The sequence below is a fragment of the Diachasma alloeum genome, unplaced genomic scaffold (assembly GCF_001412515.2).
Source record: "Diachasma alloeum isolate Michigan unplaced genomic scaffold, Dall2.0 Dall_scaffold_00338, whole genome shotgun sequence".
Taxonomy (NCBI): Eukaryota; Metazoa; Arthropoda; class Insecta; order Hymenoptera; family Braconidae; genus Diachasma; species Diachasma alloeum.
The window spans coordinates 681846-694467 of record NW_021680477.1 but is presented as its reverse complement, the minus strand read 5'-3'; the positions used below and the strand labels follow the sequence as shown (position 1 = coordinate 694467).

Here is a 12622-nt window from a genome sequence, read left to right as displayed (position 1 = left end):
GCGGTCATAGACCAAAGTATTACATATAAACCTGGCCGCGACCTACCTCGTTCCGGTTCTCTCGTGACAGGGGAATATGTCGACGCCTCGCGAAAGTATTACAACTGCGAGTCCAACCTGTCCTTGCGAAACAGCAGCCGTTAAACGTGCGAATTATACTTCGAACTCGATATTTCCATGTTCTGTCCCTCGCGGATAAATATATCCGTGAAAAAGACTTCCCGAAATGCAGGAGTCATACACTCTTGAAAATTTATGGCTGAAATTTCCGGCGCATTTCTTGGAATTTTTTATTGCATTATTTTCACTGTAATTTCATGGGATTTCATCATTGAAAATTTAAAATGAAAAAAATTAAGTCATAAAATTCAGGTAAATGGGTTTCTGAATTTGCAGTTGATTGAAAATTTAGCTCAATTTGGTACTGAATATTCATGCTTTTGTTGGAAATTAAAGTGAGTTAGGAAATTTTTATTTAGTGCTGTTTAAAAATTTGAAATTTCTTTTTTTCATTTCTAGTGAAATTTGAAATCCATGATTTTTCCACCTAAACAAAATTCAATGTCACTTTCCTCAAAATTATCAGACAACTGTCGATGAAATTCAATTTTTTCATTTTATTGTTGTGAAATCAATAAAATAATTGATTTTTCAGGTCAATTATTCTGTGAAAATTTAGAAAAATCAGGAAAATTCAGGGAAAAATTGAAAATTCATGTCATTTTGTTTCTGAATAAATTATTCATGTTCAACTGAAAATTTCCGTGATATTAACTAATTGTCAACTTAATAATTTAACAGTAATTATAATTAATGGATGCGCCTATCCCTGAATTCTGTGCAAAATGTAATTTGAATGACGCTGAATATTCATGATTTTTTCAATTTTTTCTCCCGCAATTTAGTTAATTAGGTAAATTCCTCAAAAACTCAACTGGGAGATGAGTCCGCTAAAACCGTTTTACCACTTCGCTACTGAAATAAATAAAACTTTAAAAAGTGAAATGAGATTAATCAAAGATTCAACATTATTCATTAATTTTTTATTTACCATTCATCTTTATCATAGCAATTATACATTTCTAACTGTAAAAAATTGAATACATTTGAAATTTGAATAGATGAAAGGAAGTTTCTCACAAGTAAATGAAGTAGTACATAAGCTCGTGCGCCCGCTTCAGTAATTACAAAATTAACGAATCGAGTGATTCGGATTAAGGGAGCAAGGATGACGATGTTTTTCTGATTTAATCATCGGTTGAATGAGTTGGTCTGCTTAATGCGATAAAACGAGCATCTCGGGTAGTTACGAAAGATCAACGCACCTCCGGGCGCCTTCTCTTTCCCAGTGAAAACCTTGGAGACTTGAACAGATGCTGACAAGAAATATATAGGATGCCCGCAGCAATGCATGCATCAGGATCTACCAGGAATGTTCGCAGATTGTAATGCCAACACTAGACGGAATGGCGAGATTGAATTTTTATAGTTACTCCCTCACGCGGGAAAACATGATTGCGAATATTTCCCATCAACAATTTATACAATCCATACAGTCACATATTATATACTAAATTGAAGAGAAATTATGAAAATGATATATTTTTTATGATGAAAAAATCTATTGAAAACATATTACGAAAAATATGGGAATGGTTTGTCGAACATATTATTTATTATATTTAGCAAGTATTCATACAACATTTACATATATTTAATTTTTTTGTTCTTGTTTTTTTTTATCGAACGCGTTCGGTAAAATTTTACTTCCATTCGTCATGACCTTCCGATTTCTGCAAGAAAAAAATACTTCTTATAATAATAATTATATTATAATTTTTGCAGCTACAGATGTGTTTTTTTTATTGAATTTCATTTCGCTCCGCGATTACCTTTTATACAGTAAAATTGGCCGCTATTTTCTGGGAAATTTTCTCTCTGTGCGGGATTTTTATGGGGTTCAGGTATTTTAAACCTCTTCCACCTGTCTTTTATCAGTCTCTCGCTTCCCACGAAACAATGGACAATGGTTCACGGAACGTCGGTTATTTGTACCTGTATGCCACCTCTCAGAGGGCCCACGAATCCATCATTTTGGTAGATCAAGAAAAACGACAATGATGAAAATTCAATCTAGCATTTCGAACGAAACAATTCAATTCCGGTACAATTCGTTCAAATTTTCATCGCATTATAGTTCCAAGGAAATTGCAAAGAATTTCGCCACCGAAACTTCATCATCTTATCGAAAAATCGACGGCAACCGTAGATTTCAACTAAATTATTCCTTGAAAAATAATACGCTGAGAGAAAAAATGAGCTCTGCCGAAAAATTATGTTCCACGTGAGAATATTTGATGGAGTAGAACAGATGTATGAGGGAAATTAACCAACTTGATAGAAGGAAATTTAATATATTTCACAAAAATTAAATTTTTGTCGTGATCATCAGAAATATCAGAAGAATTCGAACTGTTGCCAGGAAAAAATATACTCTATTGTACGACAATCATTTGATCTGAGAGAACTCCATAGGTCTATACCATAGAAAGAATACATTGACGAGGAAAGAATATTTTTTTCCCAAAAAAAAATAGTCCCCTCGAAATTATTTAGTTTTGCCAATAACACAGTTATCGGCAAGAAAATTGTAGTTTCCTCTTGAAATTATCATTTGTTCCATGGAAATTATAAGTGTTTATTGGACAAAGATATACACTACTCAATAACATTCACTTGATAACACCGGAGCCTCATATAATTCTCTGTAGAACGAATGTATTTATCCGAAAGCCATATAAATGTCTCACGAGAACAATAACTACTGCGAAAATTATCATGTTTTGGTGAAAATTTTCTTTTTTGTCCACATGTAAAATGATTCAACACGACAAAAGATCTCTTCAGGGGAACATATAATTTTTCGGCAGAACTAATTTTTTCTTGCTAGTTCAATTCAAAAACCACTAGTTCAATTGTCCATGAAACTTCAATTTTTTTATAACACTGCAAGTGAAGTCTCTGCACTTTCAAGTTTGTCATGAACCATTGAATATTCATGTTCAACTGCTCAGAAAATAACGAGTTCCAGCGTCCAACTGCATAAGCAGAATTGAATACTAGAAGTCTCGACGATTGAAATTTCTCCTCGTCCTAGAATCTTAAGAATCAGTCGTCATTTTTCTAGGTAAAAGTAACGGACTTTCAGTGTATGTCACATAACACCGAAAATACTTCTCTTTTTCTCCACAAATAATCATAAATATTCAGTACCTCCCGAAGATTCAGTTCCATTCATCTCAAATTTCTCATGAGAACGCGAAGATCCCAATTTTCCTGAAGAATCCCAAGAATTTCAAAACTTCCGAAAATGTTCTCTTCTCATCCGGAACTTATATTTCCGGCGCTTCCTCCTCTTCCCCTCAATTTCCCAATTACGATACCGCAAGTGTAAAGCCGTGACCACGGTGTTTGCCACCGTGAAGCGCACGGCTCGACCACTCGAAAAAATAAAACCAAAACAAACAGAAACAAGTGGAAAATTGCTTTAGTCACAACCTAGTCGATTTATTAGCAAAAATATATATTTTTGCTAATAAATTAGCAATTTGCTCCCGAATGGAATTTCCATGAGGATGTAATCTTAATTAAATTCAATGATTTATTGAAGTTAATGTTAAAATTTTAGACATTTCATAGAATAGATAAAAGGTAATGGAAATAAATAAATGAATAAAATTTACTAGAAAAACTGCTTTTTCTCCAAGAAATTCTATTGAGTTTCTATTGAAACTCTAAGAATTCTATTAGCGATTTGCAAGAGAAAATCGTTTTTTTATGATTACTGAAAGAATCATCAGTAATAGCAATTAAATCAGGGCTTGAAAAGTATATTCTTATGAGGGATCAACCATATTTCACGAATTTTTTCATGAATATAGGCTTTAATAAGCTCTATTCACTGACACCAATTAAAATTCAATTTTTCACGCAGATTCGAAAAAATTGATATTTTTCCAAAAAACGATTTTTCAACGATCACTCAAGAAATTGTCATCAAAATGGAATTAGTCATGACTCAAAAATTGATAACAATACGCTCTTGATTCTATCAGAATATGATGGGGGTCGCACAATTCGTTGTTGAGTTACAGCACATTGTTTATGCGATTTGAAAGAGAAAATCGGTTTTTTGATGATTACTGAAAGAATCATCAGTAATAGCAATTAAAGCAGGGCTTGAAAAAGTATATTTCAGTGGCTTCTTAATCGAGTTGAAAAATGGTGAGAACAGAATCATTGCTTATCAAGTTACACAATACCGTCATGAGCTTTTTATATCAAAATCTCTATCTCTATTAAACTCAGGCACTAGTCTATTATGTTGAATACTTATTCATATTGATTCATGGTCCCGACTAACTTCTGACAGAACCTGGGTTAAACTCTGGCTAAATCCTGAATAAACCCTGATTAAATCCCGGCTCTACACTGATTAAACCGTGATTGAAGCTTTNATATTGATTCATGGTCCCGACTAACTTCTGACAGAACCTGGGTTAAACTCTGGCTAAATCCTGAATAAACCCTGATTAAATCCCGGCTGTACACTGATTAAACCGTGATTGAAGCTTTATTAAACCCGGACTGAAAACGAATTCGAGTCTTGAGAGGGTCTCAATGTAGAATTATTTGACAGAACGAAATAACACGCAAAATTTTGATGACATTTCAATTGATGATAGTACTGTGACATGAAAAAATAGGAGAGAATTGGATTCGCGATAGTAACTATACTCTAAAAATAGTATTTTCATCACGCTGTGACGAAAAGTGAACTTTTCGGCACGCTCCGCGTGTCTAAAAGTCCAATTTCCGCCACATTGTGATGAAAAATATTGTTCGTAACTCGTGAAAAAATGTTTTTTAAAAAACACTTTTTTGCACTCGTTACGAAATATACTAATTCCAACTCCTGAGGCCAAAATTAGTTCCCCTGACACAAAAAATTGGAAATTTCGCATTTGACCGATACAATGCTTCCATTCGGAAGCAAAAAGAGAATGACAGTCGAGTTCGATGAACATATTCGAATCGAGTCGAACAAGAAGTGTAAAACGAACGGCTGAATTATCCGCTATTATCCGCCACTGAATCATGATGGGATACCGTTAATCGTGTCTGCACATGGCATTGAGAAAAACCGCGTTGTGATGCGTAACGATTACAATGTAGCTCATGTGGCGACTTTCAACGCTGTGTCCATTTGATTATCTGCTGTGTCACATGCTAGTTTTTGGGGCATCGCTGCTACATTATCCGCGAGGGAATTAATGGTCAGGTGGCCTTGTCAGACATCCGGTTGGCCGAGTGGTTCCGATGAGATAGTTGCAACAAATTTTCGTCCTCAAGATGATAATGACGCATGAAAAAGTTTCACCTGATTTCGTATTGAATATTTTATTAGATTTCTATGGAGTTTTTGTTGAGAATTCTATTAGGTTTTGGATGATTCTATTGAATTCTGTCGAATTCCGCAGCTTTTCTGCGCATTTTTTTAATAAAATAAAAATAAAATAAAAAATGAAAAATGTGTAATAGAAAATACTCTAGAGAAAAAATCAGTAGAAATTCTTCTCTAGAAATCCCTCGACATGAATTTTCTAAAGTCATTCCACTCTATTTTTTTCTTTCTTTTCATTCCAATTTCAAGCAAAAAATTAGAAAATTTAAGTCGCAGAATTTCTATAGAAAATATCTCAATTGAATAAGTTGTATTGAAAAATCCAATTCTATTGACGTTTTTATAGAATTTTTTCCACTGAACGTTTCTCAATGGAATCGGCCAAAACTGATAGAAAGTTCAATAGAAATCCAGTGGAATTTTCTAGTGAGTTCGCAAGGTTTTTGTGTAAAATTTTTTCGTGCGTGAAAAAAAAATATAGAAACGGCTAGTGCATTCGTTAGAAAATTCTATTGAAAATTTAATTTCATATTCAGAAATTTCTACGGTATTACAGAAAATTCAACAAAATTTTCGAATTTTCTAGAACATTCCCGCATTTCGAAAATATAGTTAGCACAACGTCGTAACTATTATTAGAACTAAAACATAATTTCCTATTCACTATTTCCATTAAATTTCTCCAGATCAAGCGATACCTGGAGTTCTCCCTCTCAACACCGACAACTCCACTCCCGAGGTCCAGAAGTCCTCCAAGGAGGGCCTGGAAATAAAGAAAAAACCAACGACAGTTACCGATTTTAAACCTAAGGATGACACTAAACATCAGAAGCCTAAAGACGTCAAGAATGAGGACAAACCGATGAAGAGTTTCACTTCCAAGACGACCGATGAACCGTCTATTTTCCTCCCAACCGTAAGGCCTCCGAGTAATGAAACAAATTCAAATATTGAGAGTATTTCACCGTTTCTGCTCCGGGGGGAGCCCATCGTGATGACTGAGGATTCCAGTGCTTCGAGGGCCCGAGCGCTGAACATCACAGCTCCGGAGCCCACGAACTCACTGCATGCTAATCTGACTGATTTGTCTGACGTCAGCATGGATGACGAGGATAAAGAAATCGAAGGTTTGTAGATTTTTATAAAATGTCAAGTTTACAATGATTTTTGATTATTTATGATTTTTTATTATTTAACCATTGACTATCCGTTGTTCAACCGCCAGACAATTCTACTGAATTTCTATCGAACTTTCTATTATTTTTTGAAAAAGGCGAAATACTAATCAATTGCATTAAAACCCCCTGAAATTGAACCCAAAAATTGCTGCAACTTATTGAAAAAAAAATTGCTGTCTCTAAAACAAAAACAAATCATTCGAAATTGAATGCTAATGTCATTCCCAAGCCTCTGTGAAAAAATTGGTGTTTTCTTTTTTGTCAGTATATGCAAGATCTTCAGCAAAAAAAATTTTTTAATCTAAAAAATTAATTAATTAATTAATTGAAAAATTAAAATTGGAAAAATTATCCAATGAACGATTCCACGAAGATTAACTAATGAACGGCCTCTGTTCTACAAACTTTACGGAGCAATCCAACTACCTTGTGATATGAAACAATCATTTAGTGTGAAATAATACAATTCTGTCTGCAATAAGTCATAAGTCATAGCAGAAATGTGACACCAAACTACATGTCCCTTTGATTCCTTATTCTTACTTTAATTATTTTCAAAAATAAATGGAAGAATAAAAAATACAATAAACCACCAACTTAATTATGCGCGTGCGGTCTCTTTCTAGTTAGTGAAAAAAAACAGTTGTGTTCACCACAAAATAAAAACTGATTTTCCTCTGTCTGCAGGAGGTGAATTCGTAGCAAGTCAGAATGCAACTCAGCAGACAGGCCACCCGACGTTTCCCTCCCCAGCGATTACTTGCCGAGATGGCAACAAGATGTACGGAGTTGGTGAGAAAATATCGAGAGGATGCGAGGAAATGTGTGTTTGTGGTGGAGGTGGAGTTGTGAGAGATTGCAAGCCACGCTGCGTGAGCCCATCCTTCAGGGCAGGTCGAGGAACTCATGATCCATTGTGCGAGGAGCATCATGTGGATGCAGACGGATGCTGTGCCACCTTGATCTGCGCTGATTCAGCGCCAGAACCCGAGGAGAGCTGTGTCTTTGGGAATAAGACCGTGGCGAGGGGTCAGAGAGTTGAGGATGGATGCTCGCAGGTCTGTGTTTGCGAGGCCGGGGGCGTTCTTAAGTGTCAACCTAGGTGCCCTCCCAATGACACCAGCTCGGGGATTAAACAACATGATCGGTGTGTTGCACTCCCAGATCCAAGGTGAATAATTATGGATTTTTTATTTTGAGAATAAAATATTAATACTTTGTTCATTTATTTTATTCATTTATCCATTTATTTATTTATTTATTTATTTATTTATTTATTTATTTATTTATTTATTACTTATAATTCTGACGGACATTGTCCTTTGAATAAAAAACTGTCCTAAAAAAAAAACTGTACTAAATTTCAAAAGACCATTCTTTAACATTGAGTATTGAAAACCTATTCATTTCAATTGAGGAATGCTGTTAAAGTGAGAACAGGAAATGTTATTGAGTTGAGAAAATTTTTGTTTTTTAATTGAGAAATTTCAAAAAAGATAAAGTTCAGGATGAGTTAAATATTAATTCACCATCAATTAAATCAAGGTGTCAGGCGTGAGAATTTTAATAACAAGAAATTACGAATTACATTGAGACAGAATTATAAATTTCAGAAGTATTTTAAAAGATATTTGAAACATGATGCGATGAATTTCAAAAAATCAAAAATCATGAATTCGAGCACAAGAATGTTTTTAACTAAAATATTCTGCATAATAATTAAATTATTCTGAAGAACCCACATTTCCTTGGAATCATCTAAAATGTGGGTTAATTCAATTACAATTATGCTAGATTTGCGAAAAAAATCGCTGAGAATTGGAACTTTTTCGTCTGATCTTCAAAATCTTGTTGGACCACACATTTTGCATTTTTTCTAAAAACTAATTCGAAAATAATTTGAAAGAATATCAATTTACAAAATCAGGATTCCGACAAACATTTGTTTTATTGACGAATGTTCGTTATTAATAATTCAGAGCATGTTTTGGCAAAAAAATATAAAAACAATCATAATTCCGCCCAGCTTTCTAATTATGCACTTGCCATTCACGTTTCCCTCCCCGTTTTTCACGTAATTATTCATTTTTTTCACCTGAAAACTCTCGCTCCTTCCGCACATTTCCCCTACTCTGCTTAATTTCGAGATTGCAATCATCAGATCAACTCTTCATAATCATTTAATTGTTTTTCAAGTTTCTACAACAATACCAATTACTCATTTTTTCCAGAGATTCTTGCTGCACTATCACTCTGTGCGATGTGAGCTTGGGTGAGCACGAGATCAAATCAGAGAATGCCGCTGATCTCACGGTTAATCTCGCTGACGTGAAAGTACTAAATTCGACAGCAATTAAACTCAAGTTGTCTTCTGAATTATCGAATGGTGCTGCTGTGGAAATTTCTGAGAACAGTCATGTCTGGAGGCAACAAAAACCTGATAAAGGTAATTACCATTTCCCACTGCGTGCAGTAAGAACGAATGGAATCGAACAATAAGTGTTTTCAGAAATTTCTTCTGACCTTTCCTTCTGATATTAATTGCCATTGAAAGACGTCAATCTCTCCTATTGATAATTACATATTCAATGAAGAAGTTTTTCAAAGTTTTTCGAGGTTCCTTCATCTTGGAAAGGAATTGGCTCGGGAAAAAGAAAATGTAGAACATTTCGTTCTTAAATAAATTATTGACGATAACTGGAAATGAGTTAATTTTTCACTTCGAAGACTAAACGTCTGGCTCTCGTCATTCGCTTCAATTGTCTATTCAATAAAAAATCTGTTTGTTTTTCGACAAGAAATGTTTCTTAATATTTCCTGTTCTTAATTTCTTAATTCTTAATTCTCAACTTTTACAGTTATTTCAATGACTAAATTCAAATCAATTTTTATTTATTTCAATGAAAATGTTTGATTTATAAAAAAAATTATTAGTTTATTCCATGTAAATGCTTTGGTAGAAATTAATAAATTTTTTTATGCAAAGAAAGGATTATTTAATATTAATTGAGTCGTTCTCTTCATTTTCTGAACAATCATTTAATTTCTAATTAATAAATTCTTCATTTCCATCAGTTAATTTTAAACAAAAAACATTTGTCTTTCGCAAAAAAAGAATAATAAAAATAAAACAAAAATACTATTCATATTTGAATAAAAGTTTCATTCAAACGAACCATTTCTCTGTATGCAGATGGAGTTATATCAAAACTTGAGCCAGCCCACAGCTACTACGTCCGAATCGCAGAAGGAGTGAGAACAGGACCCGCAGTCCGCGTGATCCTCCCTGCGGAGGTGATAAAGGCCAACATAACAGAGAAGATGGACAAAAACTCGTGCTTCCATCGTGGAAAATCCTACAAAATCGGGGCCGAGTGGTACGACGAGTGCATATCCTTCTGCATGTGCAGCGAGGGTCCAAAAACCGAATGCGTAACCATTGAGTGCCCCACCGACTTCGGTTTGGACGTTCTGGACCCCCACTGTCTCGATTGGGAGACAGTGCCTCCGGATTTCGTCCCCAAGGAGCCACAGTGCTGTCCTCAGGTAGGAAAACACCTCGTGAAGTTGATCTTCTGTCGTCTAAAACGATTTTTTAACCATTTAAACAGCGAGTTTCAAATAACTATAGTCATAGATATTATTGTTGTTTTAATGTCACCTCAATAAACATTAGATCCAACTATATTATCCGGTATTTTAGTCATGGATAACATTTTTCAAACTATTTTTCATTAGACACGAACAAATTTCGTACGAAATCTAGCGAATTCTATAGGAAATTCTATTAGTTTTTGGCGGGTTCAATTGAAGAATTCCGCAGATTTACTGCCCGTTTTTTTTTCGTAGAAAACATCAGTAGAATGAACATCCATTGAACATTTCCATCGAAAAAAATTCACCCATAAGCTGCGGAATTTTTCAATAAAATCGTCCAAAAACGAATAACAAATTGAATAATTAACTAACTTTATAATTAAACTGATAATGAAATTAAATTGCTATGTAAAATCTGATCAATTAATTTTTATTATTTTGTATGCACACCATATATCACACACGTTGTGAGCTGCATTATTAGCTAACACTATCGAACTCAAATGAACCAATAAAAATAAAATAAATGGAATGAATAAAATAAATCAAATATATAAAATAAAAGAAAAGTAAATAAAAATAAATAAAATTACAATACGATTTTCTACCGAATTCGCTAGGCTTTTCTATAATTTGTTTCTTGACATGATTACTCAAATAATTAATAATATCCTCGCGATAATTTTCATTTCTCTAGGATATTTCAATAATTCAACCAACACTACTCAAAATAATATTTTCTATCAATCCTTGCAGCAAGTTCGATGCAGAAACAATGGCTCTTGCGACTACGAAGGCAGAACATACGACAATTGGAGTGAAATACCGAGCAATATCACTGGATGTGAGAAGAGGTGCTACTGCGAAATGGGAAAAGTTGCCTGTCAGGCTGCATGTCCACCAGTCACAGCTCTACCACCTCCGACATTGCAATGTCCATCCAATCAGGCGACCCTGACGAAGTTGCCGGGTGACGAGTGCTGCTCTCACTGGGTCTGCGACGCTGCCACTCCAGGCAAGTTTCTCATTATTATTATTTTATTTTATTTTCATCTTCACCTCACCTCACTCATTTCTTCTACATGCCCCAGTAATGGACATGTTCTACTAACGGTGTCCTTGGGTGGAGGTTCTTCTGCATTCATTTGAGGGGGGACCTACGAAATTTAAAAGTAGTTGGTGGATAGCTTCGGGGAATGAGGAAAATGATCTTCTGAGTATTTGAGAGGGGAAAAGGTCTCTAGTTTCCAAAACCCAAGCAGCATCTAGACATTGTAGTGAGAATAAACCGTGGAAAACCTTGTAGCTCTCTTTTTTCTCATTCTTTGAAGATACAATTTCTGTGAGTGGATTTGAGTCATTGAATCTTCCCTGAATCCAATGAACTCCCTCTCTAAGGGGCACAATGCATCAATGAATTACGACTGAATTGGCTTATCCGTATGTCCTTATCAAGACGCCCCTCCCAAAACCGACCCAAACCCTCAAATATTCTTCAGAAACTAGAATGCATTCCCAGGAATTTCGTCGTTGAAAATTCACAGATTTTTTTTTTTTAAATCAATGAAGGCCAAATTAAAGAATATATCCACTCGCAACAAATTTAGTTGAAAATGAATAATAAAAAAAATTATATTCTTTAATTTTCAATTAATTTTTCCTCGGTGTAGCTGATAAAAAATATTCAAGTTTTCTTCTTTCGCATTTATTGAAAATACATGTGTTGTACTGGATTTAAATCCTAAAGTTTACATTAATCTAAAAAGTCCATATATTCACGCACGAAAAAATTTAATGGAAAGACCTATCGAATTCTTTAGAAAATTCTATTGAATTTCTATTAAAATTTGTATTAGTTCTTGGCTGATTCTATTGACATGTTCAGTAGAAAACATTCAATAGAAAAAGTCAACAGAATTCGATTTTTCTACATAACTTATTCTTTTCATATATTTTCTATAGAGTTTGCTCGACTTAAATTTTCTCAGTTTTTTTCATTCTATTTTTCTTTTCTCCTCATCAAGAAAATCAAACGAAAAAACTTGGAAAATTTGAGCCGAGCAAATTCTATAGAAAATATCTCAAAAGAATAATTTGTATAGAAAAATTGAATTCTATAGACTTTTTCACTGAATATTTTCTATTGAACATTTCAATAGAATCGGCCAAAAACTAATAGAACAGTTCAATAGAAATTCAGTCGAATTTTCTAACGAATTCGATAGGTTTTTCTATTAAATCTTTTCGTCCGTGTTGCATCCATGGAGAAGGACTGAATGTAAGGTATCTTCCTATCAACAAATCCCCCCCCCCCAAGTATTCTTCCACAACTATGCATGCTCTTCGACCCCTGTATATACCCCCGGAAATCTGTAAATATGCA

The 12622-nt window shown here is 34.3% G+C and overlaps 1 protein-coding gene across 1 annotated transcript in view; it reads left to right on the top strand.

Moving 5' to 3' along the window:
- LOC107040522 (putative epidermal cell surface receptor) overlaps positions 1-12622 on the top strand; it is a 28868-nt gene that overhangs the window by 8149 nt on the left and 8097 nt on the right. The window contains exons 2-6 of the mRNA XM_015260641.1: positions 6151-6591; positions 7330-7813; positions 8874-9088; positions 9836-10188; positions 10996-11254. Of these exons, the coding sequence (XP_015116127.1) occupies positions 6151-6591; positions 7330-7813; positions 8874-9088; positions 9836-10188; positions 10996-11254 (1752 nt within the window). The remainder of the gene's footprint in view (positions 1-6150; positions 6592-7329; positions 7814-8873; positions 9089-9835; positions 10189-10995; positions 11255-12622) is intronic.